This window comes from Megalobrama amblycephala, linkage group LG8, assembly GCF_018812025.1.
Source record: "Megalobrama amblycephala isolate DHTTF-2021 linkage group LG8, ASM1881202v1, whole genome shotgun sequence".
Classification (NCBI taxonomy): Eukaryota; Metazoa; Chordata; class Actinopteri; order Cypriniformes; family Xenocyprididae; genus Megalobrama; species Megalobrama amblycephala.
This window is the reverse complement of record NC_063051.1, coordinates 22,520,457-22,541,653: the sequence shown is the minus strand read 5'-3', so window position 1 is coordinate 22,541,653 and position 21,197 is coordinate 22,520,457. Positions and strand designations below refer to the sequence as shown.

Genomic DNA, 21,197 nt, shown 5'->3' with positions numbered 1-21,197 from the left:
GTTTCTGATAGTTACATAGAGGTATGCATAGATTTCATATTATTTTCATTCAGTACTGTGTATAAGCAAAGGTATGTGAAATCCAATGCATGGAAAGCAAATTGGTGCCATCTGGTAGAAGAAATAAAGAAAATCATTTGGGATACCATGGTTTAACCCAGGGGTAGGCAAGTTCGGTCCTAGAGAGCCGCTGTCCTGCTGAGTTTAGCTCCAACCCTAATCAAACACACCTGAACAAGCTAATCAAGCTCTTCAGGATTACTAAGACTATAGGCAGCTGAAGGTTTTTTTTCAGAGTTGGGGGCTAAACTCTGCAGGACAGCGGCTCTCTAGGACCGAACTTGCCTACCTCTGGTTTAACCACTAAACGCCTGTACAGTATATATATATATATATATATATATATATATATATATATATATATATACAGTATCTCACAGAAGTGAGTACACCCCTCACATTTTTGTAAATATTTTATTATATCCTTTCATGTGACAACACTGAAAAGATACTTTGCTACAATGACAAGTAGTGAGTGTACAGTTTGTATAACAGTGTAAATTTGCTGTCCCCTCAAAATAACTCAACACACAGCCATTAATGTCTAAACCACTGGCCACAAAAGTGTGTTCACCCCTAAGTGAAAATGTCCAAATTGGGCACAATTAGCCATATTCTCTCCCCGGTGTCATGTGACTCGTTAGTGTTACAAGGTCAAAATTTGGTGTTATCGCTCTCACTCTCTCATACTGGTCACTAGAAGTTCAACATGGCACCTCATGGCAAACTCTCTGAGGATCTGAAAAAAAGAATTGTTGCTCTACATAAAGATGGCATAGGCTATAAGAAGATTGCCAAGACCCTGAAACTGAGCTGCAGCACGGTGGCCAAGACCATACAGCGGTTTAACAGGACAGGTTCCACTCAGAGTCAGAACAGGCCTCGTCATGGTCGACCAAAGAAGTTGAGTGCACGTGCTCAGCGTCATATCCAGAGGTTTGTTTGGGAAATAGACGTATGAGTGCTGCCAGCATTGCTGCAGAGGTTGGGGGGGGGGAAGGGGTGGGGGGTCAGCCTGTCAGTGCTCAGACCATATGCCGCACACTGCATCAAATTGGTCTGCATGGCTGTCGCCCCAGAAGGAAGCCTCTTCTAAAGATGATGCAAAAGAAAGCCTGCAAACAGTTTGCTGAAGACAAGCAGACTAAGGATATGAATTACTGGAACCATGTCCTGTTGTCTGATGAGACCAAGATTAATATATAATATAATGTAATATAATATAATATAATATAATAGATATATTATAAGATTGAACATTTTTATTGGAATGCTTTTTTATTGCTAGATTTTTTCTTTCTTTATTATTATTATTATTTTATTTATTTATTTATTTTTATTGACAGTGTTATTAATGCTTTGGCAATGTAAAGATTTCTTTCTCCATGCCAATAAAGCTATTTTGAATCTTGAATCTTGAATCTTGATAAATTTATTTGGTTCAGATGGTGTCAAGCGTGTGGCGGCAACCAGGTGAGGAGTACAAAGACAAGTGTGTCTTGCCTGCAGTCAAACATGGTGGTGGGACTGTCATGGTCTGGGGCTGCATGATTGCTGCCGGCACTGGGGAGCTACAGTTCATTGAGGGAACCATGAATGAGCAGAGCATGATCCCCTCCCTTCGGAGACTGGGCCACAGGGCAGTATTCCAACATGATAACGACCCCAAACACACCTCCAAGATGACCACTGAATTGCTAAAGAAGCTGAGGGTAAAGGTGATGGGCTGGCCAAGCATGTCTCCAGACCTAAACCCTATTTGAGGTCGTGACAGAATCTGTGGGGCATCCTCAAACAGAAGGTGGAGGAGCACATGGTCTCTGACATCCACCAGCTCCGTGATGTCATCATGGAGGAGTGGAAGAGGACTCCAGTGGCAACCTGTGAAGCTCTGGTGAACTCCATGCCCAAGAGGGTTAAGGCAGTGCTGGAAAATAATGGTGGCCACACAAAAAATTGACACTTTGGGCCCAATTTGGACATTTTCACTTAGGGGTGTACTCACTTTTGTGGCCAGCGGTTTAGACATTAATGGCTGTGTGTTGAGTTATTTTGAAGGAACAACAAATTTATACTGTTATACAAGCTGTACACTCACTACTTTACATCTTCTTTCCTATTAAATATATCTCAAAAAAAAAAAAAATTCAGCTGGAGATCAAGTTTGACTCTGTCACAGTGTAGGGAGTTTGATCTTTGTTGGCTGCCTTAATAAGCACCTTTCCTTTGACAGCAGCTACCTTCATACTATCCTGATTGAATGTTGGGACAAATCCACTGCTTCATAAAACTTGCATTGCCATGAATATCACCACCTTGTGCCTCTGGGTCTGCGAGTGTCTATAAGTGCTTCTATATACCACCTAAGCAATTCTTTACACTCCAAGACACCTGATGCACTGGCATTTGTATTCTATAATTCCTAACCTCCAACTCAGAGGGCTCAAAATGTGCTTAACATCACAGAAGGCTGAAAAAGGTTCCTGACTTTAGAACTTAATTATACAGGTCTCCAGTCTTTGCTCTGGTGTGTCCCCTCTCTGGCATCCTATAGCTGTTCCAAAGTTTCAAGGGTTTCTCTGTAGCTGTTACAAACTTTCTTGACAGATGTCCATATTCACCACCATCTCATTGGACACATGGCTAGTATGGCAACAACTTGATCGCAGCCAAACTTTAGAGCTTCTTGTATTTAGATGACTCTCCTATCACCACAGCTATGCTCTGAACAGGACTAAGTCCAGTGAGTGGTTATTACACAAATAACTTTGTTCCAAAATATATGACTCTCCCAATATATTACTGGCTCTGTCAAAATACTAGAATTGAAAACATTCAGTAGGAAGGTTTGGACAAAAACAAGAAACAGGCATATCAAACAGGTTAGACTAAATCAGATATTCTTCAGTAAAAAATGTATTGTGTGCTGCTGTTGTAGTTTGAGCCCAGTCCGGCAGCTTGGCAGAGAATCTTGGCCCGCTGACTGACTTCTGCATGCTGTGATGGAAAAAATTTCATCTGCCTTGGGGAAACTGCATGGACACTACCCAGAATTAATCAGGAAGGCAGATTGTGTTATAGGACATTGGTAGGAAATGCAGATGCTGCTGTAAAGAGTGGATTATGCTTTATTGAGCTGCATCTCTAAAAGCTTAATGGGCCTTAGTCAAGGTAGACAGACACAATATTTATTTTTTCGCAAATGTTAGCCATAAAGTCTGTTCAAGGGGTTGTGAGTTTTTTTGTTGTTGTTGTTGTTGTTGTTGTTGTTTTTTTTGTTTTTTTGACACAACATTGAAAATATGTCTTTCCAAAATAATTCCTGGTGGCCAACTCTTATGAACGTGATATGAAATGTAGACATAATTAAGTCAACCCATTAAACAGACTGTGCATTTATCTTTATCATAGCCTCATTTTCATTTGCAAAAAATAAATACATGAATAAATAAATAAATAAATAAATAAAATAAATATGGAATCTACCAAGACTAAGGTCTATTCACACCTTATAAATTACAGAAAACATGTTCCAGCATCTCACTTGCATAAGGGATTCCAAGTGCATCATGGGAATTTTTCAAGCATCTGAATGTTGCCTTTAGTTCTCGCCTGATTTTACAGTTATTGTTTATCTGTGTGCAGAAAGCCAAATTGGGTCCGACCAAAAAAGTCACCACCCCTGTGGATGACAGTGGGTCCAGTTTACCTTCCAGCAGTATAGACAGAGTCAAGCTCACAGACTTTAATTTCTTGGCAGTATTGGGAAAAGGCAGTTTTGGAAAGGTGAGTTTACAACCACTTCCCCATTATTAGGTGTCTTACTAATTGCATGCATTTACTCACCACCATATGATTGGCTCTCCCTTTTTATATGCAAATTCAGTCATTGGAATATATTCATTTATAAGGCTATTTACTTTTTCCATTTTATAATGCACAAATGAGGTGTATATGGACCTTTTATGTCCCAGAATATTGTGCTTATGACTGTTCCTAAGGTTTGGTCTAAAATAGGTACAAATGCGTTTAATTTTCCTGTGATTTTTTTTTTTTTCATTACCAATATATATTTAACTACTATAACTATATACCTGCATTTTTTAATTTATTTGTTTGTTTATTTATTTCCTATATATGTATGTAATAATTTTTGTACTGTGAGATATTAGATCCTGCCCTTCTTGGCCTGCTTTTTCTGAATAAAGGCTAAATAAAATTAAAAACAAAATGATTAATGACAAAAAATTATGCTTTTTCTTTTTCAGTGAAAATGGTTTGGTATCATAAGTTTGCCAATGGCCCTAACTGGCAGTTTGAGCTTTTGTTATCTCCATACTCAGGTGATGCTTGCTGAGATGAAGTCTACTGATGAACTTTATGCTATTAAGATCCTGAAGAAGGATGTGGTCATCCAGGATGATGATGTTGAATGCACCATGGTGGAGAAACGAGTTCTAGCTCAGCAGGACAAACCTCCATTCCTCACCCATCTCCACTCCTGCTTTCAGACTGTGGTGAGGAACTCTCTCCTTGAATTATTATTTATGCATTGGGTGGACACTTTTATGTAAACCAATTTATATTGCATTCAAACAAGACTCTGTTAACCAGTCATTTTGTCTGTGGGCTAAATGATGATCCCACTAATGGCACTCACATACCAAACATACACCTTTCAGAATCAGAATTTCTTAGAAGGATTGAATACTCACCAAAATCCTTCATAGTTTTTGTTAGTTTGAGTTTTGTTTGTGTTTGGCAACTGAAATCTTTGCATTAGCCAACTAAACTAAATATGTACCAGAGATGTTCACGAGTCTTTTATCTGGAGTCCAAGTCAAGTCTGAAGTCTTTATCACTGGAGTCCGAGTCAAGTCTTGAGTCTTTTATCACGAGTCCGAGTAGAGTCTCGAGTCATTAAAAAAAAAAAAAAAAAAAAAAAAAAAAAAAATCTCATAATCAAATCCTATTTTTTATTCTAGTTGTATTATATAGACAAAATTATATGATCTTTCTGTAATCTGTTTTATTTGAAATTAAGGTCCTATGATGTAAGGGATAATGTACATCCAGTTTGTTACTTTATAATCCATTACAATGTACAAAACAGTCATCCTGGCAACACGAGTAGTCATTTTCAATACAGTCGCTAAACGGACACAAGATGGCGCCAGTGAGTCACGGTTTGTTATACAGCTTCGTTGTTAGTGACGACAGATATTATCAGGAAATATCAAACTTCGGAATGTTTAAGAATGTCATTTGAAAACTCTACACATGCTTATTGTGATATGGTAAAATATGAGCTTTAAGTAATAAATGGATTAACATCTCTTTCTATCTCTCTCTGGACACACATTAAGAAATAGAAAAGCTGCAAATAATACGAAGATTGATAAAACGTAGTGCCTGGTTTAAAGTCTAGGGGTTTTTTTTTGTTCATATTTTATCAGGCTGGCAATTCAAAAGAGCCTTACAGCTACACCACAGTGTAATAGCTAGCCATGTGAGTTTATGTGACTAACCTTTGTGGATGCGATGTCTCATAAAATTTGATGACGTTGTTCCGGTGTCTTTAATTGTTTTCCCACATTCTGTGCGTCTAGCTGATCTGACGTGATAATAAACCCAAACGAAAGAACATATGGCTCCTGTCATGTTTCATGGGACTCTTATTATGACATTTCGGAGTTTACGCACAGGGACATACGTAATCAAATTCTATGACAAAAGTCCGATCTACCACGACACGTAAGGAAATATATGTGAAGCAGATATTATAAAACCATTTAAACACAACACAAATTCTTTATTATATCAGTAGTTAAGGGTAAAAGACTTGAGTAATTTTTAAAATATTCAGAGTCTTTTGTGCCGAGTCGAGTCAAGTCTGAAGTCATTTCAGGTCGAGTCCGAGTCTGAAGTCTGTTAAAATGCGACTCGAGTGCAACTCTAGTCCGAGTCTCTAACTCGAGTGCCCATCTCTGATATGTACTATATATTTTCGGTTTGGTAAGTTTAATATATAGTTCAGAATGATTTTAAAAAAGTATATTTTAAAAAACAACCAACAGGAATTAACACACAAGTACATTATTTTATTTAAAGCTGCTGTTCTTAACTTTTTTGTTCAAAATTAGAAAAAAACAAAACAAAAAAAATCATAATGAGCGAGTACATCATAAATCCATTTTCCAAACCGTGTTTTTGTCTTATAATGAATCACTATGGTACACCTATAATAAGTGGATTTTAGACTGGTTTGGGTCTTACCCAAACTTAAACACGCAAACCTATAGACTAAACACGTAAATGAACGGCAAGAATGCATCAAAGGTATTCAGTTTTCAGTAGGAAAGTTGTCATTTAAGCGGCCCCTAAAGTAATAATTAACAATTTTTACAACGGAAGTGATTCAATCAAAAAGCTTGATAAGAATTTTCCTATTGTCACTGTGAAGCTGCTTTGAAGCAACATGTATTGTGAAAAGCGCTATATAAATGAAGATGACTTGATTTGACTTACCACTGCGGAATAGCACAGTACCTGCCTGACTCGTCATAGACATAAAAGAGAGAAGTAGCTTTGGCTACAGTGTTCTTCCGCAAGACGCATACAGTTCTGTTTATTAACCACTAGAGTGTCGAAAGTTACGGACTGCAGCTTTTATATAGTTTTAGTATCTTAAAACTCTTTTCCAATCTGTGCAGCATTTTTTTGTGGGGGATTTTTTATTTTCATGAGTACAAATATGTAAAGACATGGAAAAAGCAAATACTTAATACAGTAATGCAACATACAGTATATTAAAAATGCAAAAGGGAAATATATACTATAGTGAAATATATTTGAACAAACTTTTAAAATAGCAGTTGGACTTTTTAGAAATCTGTGGTTCTGTTTTTTGTTGTTATAGTTGTTGTTGTTTTCTCAAATTTGAAATGGTTTCCATAAATGTTTAAAACATCAGCATTACAAAACAATACAAACACTTTTTTGTGGTGCATTTTGTGGTAATTTGTGAATGTAATACTTGGTTAAAATAGTTATGAGGTTTAATATGTATTTATTTCAATATAGTCACATTTAATTAAAGCTGAAAAGTGTTTATGCACAGAGCATGAGAAGGATCCATTTACTGAAAATTTTAATGAAACAACTACAATTCAAGCCACCAATATCATAACCATCAAGTGAAAAGCACAAAATCAAAACAGCTAGGTAACAGTCCATTAGAAATAAAACAAAAACTTAGGCAATAGTGACCTCTGATGGTGAGGTGATGGTACAAACTGTTATTATGACAGACAAAGAGAAATGAAATAGACATAGAGCAGATCTACTCTAGAGATGCTTTGCATCCACATCCAACCATAAAAAAGTGCTAAAGTTAACACACACACACACAAAATGTTAACTTATTCATCCACCAAATGATAAGTTCAGCCACCAAATGTGACTTAAGGAAGATATAACTCTTGACATTAGATTAATGGCTGCAATCCACTGCACAACTTTTGCCCAGATTTTTGCTACAATTAGCACTCTGGAGGAGTTGATGCTAGTTGTAGAAAGTCAACAGATTCAGTCTGTAGATTTTGGTCAGTCGAATTTTATAGATATCACAAAAATTGTGTAGTGTATGATGAGTACAGGCTGCCATTTTTAGTGTGTGATGTCCAGTTTTTTTCTGTAACCATTTACAAAGTTAGCAAGTGTGTGATGCAAAGTGTTTTGAAATTTGTTCATAATTTTAAAAGTTGTGCTGTGTATTCCAGCCTTAGGGTGGCAAAAAAAATCTGAATGTTATTTACCATTCATAAAATGATTGCAATACAATGTAAGAAATTAGTAATTAGTAGCTTGATGATTTATGATCAATTGTTGATTGTCAATTCTTTTGATAATGGAACTTCATTTAGACAAAGCCTTTCAGACAAGGAAAACGTAAAAGTTTGTCTTAACAGTATCATATATATGTAGTTGTTTTTGATGTTTTTCTTTTTTTTTCATAGGATCGTCTATATTTCGTGATGGAGTATGTTAATGGTGGTGATCTTATGTACCATATCCAGCAAGTGGGCAAATTTAAGGAGCCACAGGCAGTGTAAGCAACTCTATTATTGTATTTATACACGTGTATACCGTATCTAGATTACTTGGTTTGAGCTTTAAGCATATAGCACTTTATGTGTGTTTGTAGACTAAGGTGAATTTATGTGGAAGACTCTGCTTGTTGTTGCAGGTTCTATGCTGCAGAGATTGCTGTTGGGCTCTTTTTCTTGCACAAGAAAGGAATCATATACAGGTGAACACATAAAATACACATTCAAATATTTCTGTCAATAGTTTCAAAGTGTAAGCTAGTTGGCTGTCATCAGCAGATTGACTGCAGTCATTTAGAAGCCAATAATTGGCACTTATGGCACTAGGGTAAAAAAGGGTATGCAGCTTTTATCTGTCTGTCTGCCATTCAAATGGTCAGTTAGGTCCTTGGCCTTAACAATATGCTAAATGTCAACCTCAAGATGTTTTGTTTATCTTCAGTTTTATTTCTATTTTCTATTTCCCATACATTAAAGAATTTTTTTTTTTTAATTTGGAACTTTTTGGAACAAAAAAGGGCTGATGATTTAAATTAAAGTGTAAAATGTTTATTAGATAACAATTAAAAGTGTATTTTTACAGCAATGAACTGAATGTTGTGTGATTTTGGTTGTTAGATACAGTAGTAAAAGTCATTTGTGTCTATGTGTCTAAAAAAAATTCCGTATTCGTGAAATGTGCCAAATATTGCCTTGAGTCCTATTAAATAACATTAAAAAAAAAACAACAACAACAAAACCCCAAACAAACCAGGAATTCACTTAAATCTGACTCTCTTTAGGAGCTAAACCTAGTTATTTGGCTTGTTTTTCTTTGAGTGACTAAATTGGCCTAGGGAAATAGAGCAAACAGATGAACTGACGTCAGCTGGAATGAAAGAGACAGAGACCTTGTTTTTTTTTTGTTTGTTTTTTTATGGGTATGTGCATTACTCCACAGTGCACTTGCTTTTACATTATTGTGCTCATGTGCTGGGGGGAAAAAAGCAAAAAGAGATTCATATATATATATATATATATATATATATATATATATTATATATAATATTATAAACATTTAAACAGCAAGACAAGCATCTTTTTTTGTGTCTGTAACTCCAATTTCCTGATTTCAGTAACACCCTGTCTATGGTAATTTACTGCAGTGTTATTTTTTTCATCTTTTTCAGGGATCTGAAATTAGATAATGTCATGCTGGATGCAGAGGGTCATATTAAGATTGCAGACTTTGGTATGTGCAAGGAGAACATTGTGGAGGGTGTGACCACCCGTACATTTTGTGGAACACCAGACTACATTGCTCCAGAGGTGAGTGATGGAGCATGTTTCCTGCGGGCAGTACCAGTCCTGCCAGATTCACAGCTAGTGCTGAATATAAATGTGACTACCAAAAGTGTTTAGGACTTGAACCCATGGGTTCCTGAACCTGTGGGTTGCTTAATTGTGGTTTGTTTCATTGTTGATTGAATCTGTATAAACAAAAACTGATTAAGGTTTTGCCTCATTTAAAAAAAAAAACTACAACATGCCACTGATTTGATCCATGAATATTTAATTGAATTCTTCAACAAAGTTTCAGAGGAGATAGTTTATCTAATCCTGTCAATTATTACACAAGAATATATGTACAGCTGCTTACATCTCCCTCTTGACATTTCTTCTGGCATTTGGTAATTGTTTAGTTCCATCCATTTGATGAAGTTTTTCCATGAACGCTTATCAAATTTCCAGGGTTCTCTGAAGTGGAAGTCATCATAAGAAATACTGAATATTCAATAGGCAAAAACAAGCACCGACTAGGGTTGGGAATCGATAATCGATTCCAATTCAGGAATCGGATCCTTAAGGTCAGGAATCTGAAACTTGTTTTAAAATTAAAATTTAGATTCTGCTTATAGATTCCTGTGTGCACATTTTAATGTGATTTCAAACCATTTTCAAGCACAAGACAAGAATAATTTCAATTCGCCACTCGCACCGTGCGCTATTTTCTTTGCGCCCAGAGAGTCACCTCTCATATTGTGTGCAATAATGAATTGAGTTCTTATACACGTCTTTTTGCTCTTGAATGCACAAATACACACAATTATGTCAAAATGATGTAAACACAGTGACAGTTATATTTTAAGTGAACATAAACAGTTGAGAAAGAAAACGTCTTGTCTTTAATAATGTTTAAGATTTATATTAGTTAGTCCAGTTGTTTTTGCTGTGGTATTTCTGTTAAAATAGGAAAATGTTAGTGTTCTTTTGGCTGCTTAATTTGTGTAGGCTGCTGATATAGCGTTATTTTACTGTCAAATGTCGAGAGCACATTATTGTGACGCGAGAGCATATCAATGTAATGCGCGAGCGCAAATCTGTCCGCTCGCGCACGGATTTCCTCTGCTCTCGCGCAAATCTGTCCGCTCAAATATACAGTGCTCTCTTATGAACTGCCTCTCCTGTCGCTCAGATATTGCGTGTGCACGCTCAAACTGTTTCCTGCGTGCTCCAACCTGTCCTGCGCGCTCAAACTGCACATGTGCGCTCACGAATCTCTCCGTGCTCTTGCAGAAATTAATTTGCTTTTGGATTAAACGCTGTCAAAAGTTATAAACCAATCAGAAGAGACGACTGATCCATGAAAATGCTACGTGGAATCTTATTGGCTGAGAGTGAACTGCGCCTGGAATTCTTTCGACAAAAATATATTTTATTTCTTTACAATTTAATATTTATCAAATGTAACCTAGTCTAACTGCATCACATTACAGGTCAAACCCCGATTTATCTAAACAAACAAACAAAAAATGTTTCTTAAAGTTATTGTGGTCATACGTTTTGTGTTGAATTTTTTTTTTAAAAAATAGGTAACATTTTACAATAAGGTTTTTATTTGTTAACATTAGTTAATGTATTATCTAACATGAACTAACAATGTGCAATACATTACTGTAATTATTAATCTTTGTTAACGTTAAAAATACAGCTGTTTGTTGGTTGTTTACTTCACAGTGCATTTAATAATGTTAACAAATACAACATTTGATTTTAATAACGTATTAGTAAATGTTGAAATTAACATTAACAAATATTAATAAATGCTGAAGAAGAGCAATTCATTATTAGTTAATGTTAACTAATGCAGTTAAATAATGTTAACGCAACCTTATTGTAAAGTATTACCAACAAATATCTTCTGATTTAAGACCGAACAAGATCAGGGTCAAATCGTCATTCCCTTAATACTTAATGTGGAGATCACATATACCACTATAGTCAATTTCTTTTGAGGTCTGGAATTAATGATTCTGATACATCAAATACATTCTGATACATCAAATACATTTTAACAGTCACTGGTCACCACCTACTGGCAGAACAGTGTAACAACATTAGTTTCAACATTCATTTAGCTACTTATTTTAATTGCTGAAATCAGTGTATATTCAGACTATAAATTGTTATTGCAATACTTGCATTATTATTTAATGTTTGCAACACAGATGTAGCAATAGTATGTTGTTGAAAACACTTTGTGAAGCTGTTTAAAACATATAGCTTACATGACCACTGCTTTCAGCAGCAATGCAAAAGCAGGTTTAAATATTCTGGTATGATTGTAATTTCAAAAGGTTTAATAGACATAACCGAATCGTTGTCATTTAGGAATAAGATCGCGTTCTTTTGCTTAATCGTGCATACACAAGATCTTAGGTATTTTTGTATGTCATGTTTTATACCAGACCTCAAAAGAAATTGACTATGGTGGTATGTGATCTCCACATTAAGTATTAAGGGAATGATGATTTGACCTGATCTTGTTCGGTCTTAAATCAGAAGATGTTTGTTGGTAATACTTTACAATAAGGTTGTGTTAACATTATTTAACTGCATTAGTTAACATTAACTAATAATGAATTGCTCTTCTTCAGCATTTATTAATATTTGTTAATGTTAATTTCAACATTTACTAATACGTTATTAAAATCAAATGTTGTATTTGTTAACATTATTAAATGCACTGTGAAGTAAACAACCAACAAACAGCTGTATTTTTAACGTTAACAAAGATTAATAATTACAGTAATGTATTGCACATTGTTAGTTCATGTTAGATAATACATTAACTAATGTTAACAAATAAAAACCTTATTGTAAAATGTTACCTATTTTTTAAATAAATTTCAACACAAAACGTATGACCACAATAACTTTAAGAAACATTTTTTGTTTGTTTGTTTAGATAAATAGGGGTTTGACCTGTAATGTGATGCAGTTAGACTAGGTTACATTTGATAAATATTATTAAATTTTGAATAAATAAAATACATATCTTTGTCGAAAGAATTCCAGGCGCAGTTCACTCTCAGCCAATAAGATTCCATGTAGCATTTTCATGGATCAGTCGTCTCTTCTGATTGGTTTATAACTTTTGACAGCGTTTAATCCAAAAGCAAATTAATTTCTGCAAGAGCACGGAGAGATTCGTGAGCGCACATGTGCAGTTTGAGAGCGCAGGACACGTTGGAGCACGCAGGAAACAGTTTGAGCGTGCACACGCAATATCTGAGCGACAGGAGAGGCAGCTCATAAGAGAACACTGTATATTTGAGCGCGCGCGTCCAGATTTGAGCGAGAGCAGAGGAAATCTGCGCGCGAGCGGACAGATTTGCGCTCGCGCATTACATTGATATGCTCTCGCGTCACAATAATGTGCTCTCGACATTTGACAGTAAAATAACGCCATATGCTGATTTTTGTTGATGGAAATCAGCTGCAACAAAACGTTTTGCCAAAAGAAATAGAATAAATATGTTTGATATAAATGTTTGACTTTGGCCGCATTTACACTGCAAGTCTTAATGCACAGATCCGATCTTTTGACCATATCCGATTTTTTTGGACGACGTGCTTACATTTTTTTTTAAAAGCGACCTGTATCGGATGTCTCCTTTTTACACTGCACTTGGTGAAACGTACCAAAAAAAGCCTATATGACATCACAAATCAATTTTAGTGGTACATTGAGCTTAATTTATTGACATGAATTCATACAGAAACCCCTTTTAATGCAATAGTTACTTCCATATATAAAAATAATACAAATTCTTCACGACATATGCAGCTCCCTTGGAAGCGTGCTAGTTGAGTAATACTCAGGTAAGGGTAGATATTCACAGCTTCATGGGCTCGAATCCGCCATCCTTTACTAGTTTTTTTTTTGTTGTTATTAAAAATGCGTTCATCAGTGATTGTATATCAAGGGCAGTTGCAAGTTTGTGTGCTTTTTATTTTGTGGTTTTAATGGAACGAATAGTTAGAGTCTCCACAACGGGACTGAAGCGCGCGTCTGTGCACGAGCCGTCGTCACTGACAACAGCGGCAACGAGCCCTCAGTGTGATTTCAAGAGCAACACATTTCAACGTCAGAACGCCTTTTATTTAACACAAACAAATGAAATTAATAATCTACCAGTCAACTAGAGATGCTCCGTTTGTTATAGGTATGTCTGTACCGCGAAATGTTAAAAAACCCTCACTTTTCAATGACGCAGGAGTCGCATTTACAGGGGAATATCCGATCTGTCCGCTTACACTGCAGGCGCAAACGCACGTATCCGATTCATATCTGATTTATAACCACATATGAATGAGGCCTGAAACCGATCTGTGAAAATCGGAATCCATGCGCTTTTTTCCTGCTTACACGGTCGTGACTCATATCCGATCTGTGCCACATGGGAGGAAAAAATCGGAATTGGGTCACTTGAACCGTGCAGTATAAATGGGGCCTAAATGTTTTTACCTTACCTGAAATTGGGAATCAATTAGAATTGTAATTGATAAATGTAATCGGAAATATTAAATATTAAAATTATTTAATACTGATCTATTCATATTCAAAACCAGTATGAGGCTGTCCCCTTTTCCTTGTTTACCTGTACTGAAGTTCCTCTTAACTTTATTTCCCAGAGCAGGCCCTAGCATGTGGATGCTCTACAAGTGCCAGCTGCTCTGCCTTTGTTACATAAGCTCTTTTACAATGCAAGTTTTCTGTGGCAGGCACTTCTACACTTCATATTGATGAGCTTTATCTGCTTTGACATCCTCAGACACACAGTCACAATATCTTTCACTCTCTGTACCTTTTTTTTGCTTTTCTACCCCACATACTCAGACCATAATGTCATGACATGACAGTAGGAGCCAGAGTTGTCTCCTAAAGCAAATCTTTAAAAGTCATCTGTAAAGGCTGCCACAAGGAGTTTTTTAACATCACATTTCTCCACACACACAAAAGCAAACCCTCTGTATCTCTATTCTGCTAAACAAACCCTCCCACCTAACCAGCCTGTTCACACCAAGACGATTGTTAGGTGCGAAATTCAGTGCGATTAACATTTTAATTTAAATGAACGTCAGGCCAGTTCACTCCAAGGACAATAACTATACCGATAAAGATAACATTTTAAAAATCGTTATAAATGTAAAAGAATAGCAGAGTCCACACCACAACTATAATGATAGCAGCACAGAGGAACTATAGCGTTGAATCACTTTTTACAACATTTTTTTTTTTATCAGCTGATGATTGATAAAAACATTGACAGCCAGAATCCATAATCCATCCTGCTGTAAAGAGCTCAAACATTTAATGTGGCAGACAAAAAAACTGCAGCACATGCTTAGAATAAACAAAATGATATTATGTGTTGGCGTGGATGCAAATATAGTATAGTTATCTTCATAGTTATCATTCTTGGTGTGAAATGGACCTTTCAAGTTGTCTGTTCAGATCGACACATTCGCATACCCTCAATGCAACAGAATTTTTTTTTCCAATTGCTTTACAAATAACTGGCCAGGCAGTTATAATCACACTTTTATCCATGTGTCCATAAATACTGCTGTTACTGTCAGGGTTCTGTTTAGTTTCATTGCGTTTTTGTTCATATGCTTAGGTTTCTTGTGTATCATTCCAGTGTAGGATTTGCCTTACCCTAGTTTCCTTGGTTATTCATTTGTTAATCATTCTGTTCAGCTGTTTCCTGTTTAGTTCCCTCATTTACTCTGTATATAAATATTCCCTGTTTTGTTCAGTTCTTTGTCGTTCATCGTGTGGTTTATTTGAGTTTAAAGGTGCTAAAGAGGATGTTTTGTTTTATACATTTTTGCAATATTACTTGAAACTGTCTTTACTAACTGATAAAAGACTATTTATTAGGTGCACTGAAAGGAATAATATTAATATACATCATCTGTGCACGAGGTAGGGCCTTAAAATCAGCCAATCGTTTACGCGATCATCGTGTAAACGATTGGCCCTCTGGCTTGTCAATCACTGCCATGACGTTCCTTGTGCAAGACGTGCGAGACGTGCGCGGCTGCGCGCTCCAGTAACTTTCCACACTCTACAGGCGCCGCATGCAATGTTTTTGTCAGGAGTAACAACTGCAGATTATGAGTTACCTGCGGTGAGTCCGACATAATGAATCCACTAACACGACACAGCGAATGCCGGTGGTAAACACTCGTGTTCCAATACTCGTGCACGAGTTTTGGGAGCCGTTCCCTCAAAATGAGCTATGAAGGAGGGGGGTTGTTCTTACGCATGCGCTCATTTAAAAAACTCACTAACAGTCTTTGGTTTCTTAGTCGATGAAAAGATCCTCTTTAGCACTTTTAATGTTCATTGCTATTTCCTGAGTATTCTAGTTAGGGCTGGGGGATATATCGCATGTGATTGTCACGTGCATTTTGTCAGTAAAGTTGGTTCCCTGATTACCGCTAAATCGCCATCACCTGCTTTCAAATGGAGCGGCATTTAATAGACAGATCACTGACAAGCCACGCAATATCGCGTTCATTATCGAAGCCGATTCATCTGCGATATGAACGCGATATTGCGTGGCTTGTCAGTGAACTACGGCTCTGTTTTTTAAATGCCGCTCCATTTGAAAGCAGGTGTTTTAAGCTTCTTTGGATTGTACACCTGTGACAGTTACAGACAGTAAAAAAAAATATTTTTCTTTCTAAGCAACAGAAAATTGCAGAGGAAGAATCTGGATCTGGCTCTACATTCAAATATAGTTTCGCTGTTTTTTCTCCATGAGAAGCAGAAATGGAAAGATGCGCTACCCTTGTGTTTGTTTGTTTGTTTGTTTTTAATGCAACATTTTGAACAATGAAAACATAAAAGCAGTTATGAAAAATAAAAGTCATAGCAAATCAAATACTAACACAAACATAAGTTAATTAGTTTTTAAAATGCTGAACATTTGTGTTGGTGTGAACCATGTGGTCCATGTAGGAGTGGCTGTGAAATGGCTGTCTGTATGGTAAACTCCTTTACCATTTACCATTTAAATAATTAAGTTGTAGCAATGCGACTTTTAAAGTCATAACATTTCGACAATTGTGAATAAATTATGAGAATCAAGTCTTTAGCAATTCAGTAGCTGTAAACTTTATTTATTGATATTAGTGTGAAAACACTGTCGTATATGAAAAAGGTGTATATGCACACAAACGTTAGTACACACTATCAGTTTAGTGTCATTTCTGCTGGAATAAACATAAATCACAGAGTTCTACTTTTGTAAAATAAAATAAAAAATGTGTGCATGTCTTTGTGTGTATGTTAGTGACCGTTTGTCCTCCACCCTTTTTTTCAGAGCATTACACTCTCTCTCTTTCTGTCTCTTTCTCTGACCTACATTTTATGCGGTGGTAATGCATATTATCTGGGAACATGTATCTGCATGTTAACTTGAGTGTAAAGTGTGTCAAAGGTAGAACAGCAGTAACACATGGCTAACCGTAAATTTGTAACTTTTTTTGTATCTTAGTGAGAACCTCCCATTGTATTCTATTGTTTTTAAAATAAGCTAATTTCACTTTGGCTTGTTTCTCGAAAATATATGACCAAAATATTATGGTAACACTTTACAATAAGGTCTAATTTGTTAACAGTAGCTAATGCATTAGCTAACATATTTCTTATAGCATTTATTAATCTTTGTCAGTGTTAGTTAATAAAAATGCAACTGTTAATTTTTTATTCGTGTTAATTCAAAGTGCCTTAACTAATGTTAACTAATATTACTTTGAATGTATTAGTGAATGTTAAAATTAACTTGAATTTAACCAGCATTTATTAATCTTAGTTAATGTTAACTAATATAGTTAACTAATAACCTATAATAAATGAGTCCTTAGTGTTAAGTTCAAGAGGAAGGAATGTGTGGAGCTTAAATCCATTTTCTGACCTGAGCCTCTCTACTCACACATAAATCTGTTTACTTTTATCACTCACATGGGAACATAAAGTGTCAAAACAAAGAATTTATTAAGAGATTATCTATTATTCTGTCACTTGCTTCATGAGTTTGGTTAATAATTGAGCTGAGAGATCAGTAGATGTTTATTTTTCACCCCAGTGATTATTTAGTGTGAATTAGATATTTTCTCAGTGCATCTCAATCAGCCTGTGTTAATATGGGATGTGTACTTTATGGTTATGATTTACTTATTATGTGTGTTTGTGTGTGGTGGTTCTCTTTATTTTGAAATATGAGATTCAACATCTAAAGCCACAAACAAAACCTTGGGCGTCTACAGCCATGATCTAGAACTGTCACATAGTGTTAGTGTGATGCCACATTCAAACGCGCACACTGAATGTGCTGTGAACTACATCATCTAAGAAAGCTGACTGGAAGTTGTATAAGCTGTGTGAAATTCTGGGATATGAGAAAATGTGTGTGTTTTCATTATTGATAAATTACTTATGCCCATGCTCTACCATGACCTCATCCACCCAAGTTCACTTGCAATTTTGCTAGTTTTTGTTTTGTATCCAGGTGCCCTTTCACCTTTCATGGTTAAAAAGTTGTACCCCTTGTAACAGTTTTTCCTCTTATATCAAGAATTAGTGCAGTGTTGTGAAACATTAAGTGCACACTATGGTGATATACCAAGGTTATATAATTTTACAAATATGATTTTTTTTTTCAACTAGAATGTCTTATCTTATAGTTTTGCTGATCTGGTGAATTAATTTTGTTTTTGGGGTGTTTAAATATTTTGAATGGGTCACAAGACAAAGAATACAATTTATTTTAAGTGGAGGTGTTCTTCCAGATTCTGGGAAGGGGCAGAATGGAAAAAGTGATTTTCTGAAACAGTAGTGTGATATTTCACATTTAACACATTGTGTTGATATTATGTTGATCTTTAATATTAATACTTTTTTTTTTTTCTTTTTTTTTTTTGTATTTTAGATAATAGCATATCAGCCATATGGCCGTTCTGTGGACTGGTGGGCTTATGGAGTTCTGCTTTACGAGATGCTGGCGGGACAAGTGAGTTCACAAGTGTATAACCATCAAATCCTACACTGACAAAGTTATTTATAACTGTCTTATAATATAGTTTTTAGATCTGTTGTAATATAGTCTATGGAAGTCTTGTGTGTTTGGATAGTTAACAGAATATAACAGAAATAATTACAATTTTGTTGTCTGGCATATATAATATTGACACCAGCTACTGAGAGGGGCTAAACAGAGAGGGGCTCAAGTAAAATGTATTTATTCACATGCACAAACTGTTTTTAGAGAATCCATTTCATAAAGTCAAAGATAACTCAACATAATACAGTATACATCTAAGGCTCTTAATTGTATTATTCTCTATTATTAGTGCAGGTATCCAATATAAAGTTCCAATATAAAGTAAGATCTGTTTGTCACTTCAATGTGGTGTCAAATGCTGACACTAGGGGTCCCACTTGGGAGCCCAAACAACAAACTTCTGAAGGGCCCTCTCATTGAAGATGGCACTCACTTCCATCAAGAGGGTAGGGGACCTGTAGCAAATCTGTATGCCTTGAGTTTGGACCGGCATAGTCTTATGTAATCCTGACACCCTGACCGGGCTGCATGCCTAGAGTTCCCACTGTCCCTTTTAGGGATCAAGTGGTGAACTTGCAAGCGCTGCCTCAGCAGACCCAGTCTTATCTTTGCTGTGTCCAGTATGCACCCTGCGTATTTACTTGGACCGCACACAGAGCTTTAGAGACTCCGAGCAGCTCTTTGTCTGATTTGGGTGAAGAAGGGGAAGGCTGTCTCCAAAAAGATGTAGGCCCACTGAATGTGGATTCTATTGCCTTAACATATCAGGCACAGGGGAACATGCCGTGCCCCTTCAAAGTTTGAGCACACTCCACAAGTTGCATCCTCATGGGCTTTAGCCAACAGTGTCTCCCTGACATCTGCAGAGCAGCAGGCTGGGCAACACCTGATACCTTTGCAAAATTCTACAATCTCAGGGTTGAGCCAGTTGACCCTGCGGTGATAATGTGTGCTTTTTGTCCACGTGAGTTCCCCAGTCCTGCAAACCCAGGATATATTACTTTTCATACTTTTCTCTCCCTGCGGCAGTCGAATTCGTGGAGGAATTTGATGCCAGGCCAGTACTTGTGATGCATAACCTTTCAGTCAGCTTGTATACTGGAGCTAGGTCCCCATATGTAGTGATTCCCTGATGGTAATCCCATGTGATGTATTGTCCATGATATGGTTTCCATTATGGTAAACCAGTGTCTTTCCCTATGCAGAGCCCGTTTCTGCCGCTAGTCATTGCATTTGTAGGACCATTGCATTCCTTTTCAGGTAGGACCTACCGCAGGGACTTTTTTCCATGTATAGTACTTCCCCGATGTAAATCATTGTGATGTATTCTTCACATACTAACCTCCCCTTCGGGTAAGATGTGGTGTTCTTTGTAGTGTTCTTTCTCCCATCCTCAATGCTCTGGCCTGCATCAGCTGTAGATAAAAAAAAAAAAAGCGAAGAACAGAAAAGATCAATGAAGTCCGGCTGAATCAACCTATTCCCATTATAAGTACTGTCCATTTAGTCCCTGAGTGGTACAAAGGATGTGGGATGCTGGGTAGGTTACAATGTTGCAAGTGCACTTGTTACCCGGCACACAGTGGTTTGCCGACATATGCATTGGCAGAACCTCGTAACTCAGCTCAGCAGTTGTGTCATTTTCCATAGGGACCCCTAATGTCAGCATTCAACACCACGTCAAAGTGACTGACAGGTAATGTCGAAGTGACGGACCGATAGGAAATGTCTCTGTTAATGTTGTAACCTCTGTTCTCTGATGGAGGGAATGAAACGTGGTGTCACGTCTTGTGTCAGCATTCGACATCACATCTTGTTCCCTCCATCAGAGAACGGAAGTTACAGCAGCAACTGATATGGTATCCTTTATGTATAATTTTTATATTATTATTATTATTATTATTATTATTATTATTAGGTGAATTTGTTTAGTGTCTATTGAGCATGTTTTTTCTCTTCTATTCCCAATGCTTTGATTTGGGCTCATTGGTTCTGTTAAAGCTGCTGTCCGTAACAGCCCGAGTTCAAAACTGTCTCCTTAACTTAGCCTGATTCACAATGATAAGCTTATAATAATGTTTTCTAATTCGAGTGGTACTGGTAGGTTTCCTCGGTACATTCGAGCATGCCGCCATTCATCTTTGTGCCATTACGTCACATCTCTTTACATAAAGAACAAGTCCCAGCTAGTAGGCTATATCATGTGAGGATGCTGCAGGTGGCAGATCATTTATAGCATTTTCTCACAGCAGCTGGAATAATTAAATTTATCATTTTGATGGCGGATTGTATGGTATGACAAATGGACAATTATGGACAGATTAGACTGTACGGTAACTGAAATCTACAGATAACGCTAATACACACTAAATACATGTAGGCCTAGTTTCACAGACAGGGCTTAGTCTAAGCCAGGATTAGGCCTTGGTTCAATTAGGATATTTAACTAACTTTTACAAACATACATTAGAAAAAACATCACTGGTATGCATCTTGAGACAAAACAATGGCACTGACATATTTTAAGATATGTCAGTACAAGTTGCTTTCAGTTAAAACAGTTGCAAACATGCATTTTAGTCTAGGACTAGCTTAAGCCTTGTCTGTGAACCGGGGGATAGTCACGCAA

General features: G+C 36.5%; 1 protein-coding gene across 2 annotated transcripts in view; it reads left to right on the top strand.

The window, feature by feature from the left end:
• prkcaa (protein kinase C, alpha, a) overlaps nt 1-21,197 on the top strand; it is a 167,526-nt gene that overhangs the window by 127,581 nt on the left and 18,748 nt on the right. For both annotated transcript variants that reach the window (XM_048200087.1, XM_048200088.1), the window contains 6 exons: nt 3,706-3,846; nt 4,404-4,577; nt 8,079-8,170; nt 8,309-8,371; nt 9,338-9,476; nt 18,437-18,517. In XM_048200087.1, coding sequence (XP_048056044.1) covers nt 3,706-3,846; nt 4,404-4,577; nt 8,079-8,170; nt 8,309-8,371; nt 9,338-9,476; nt 18,437-18,517 — 690 coding nt within the window. The remainder of the gene's footprint in view (nt 1-3,705; nt 3,847-4,403; nt 4,578-8,078; nt 8,171-8,308; nt 8,372-9,337; nt 9,477-18,436; nt 18,518-21,197) is intronic.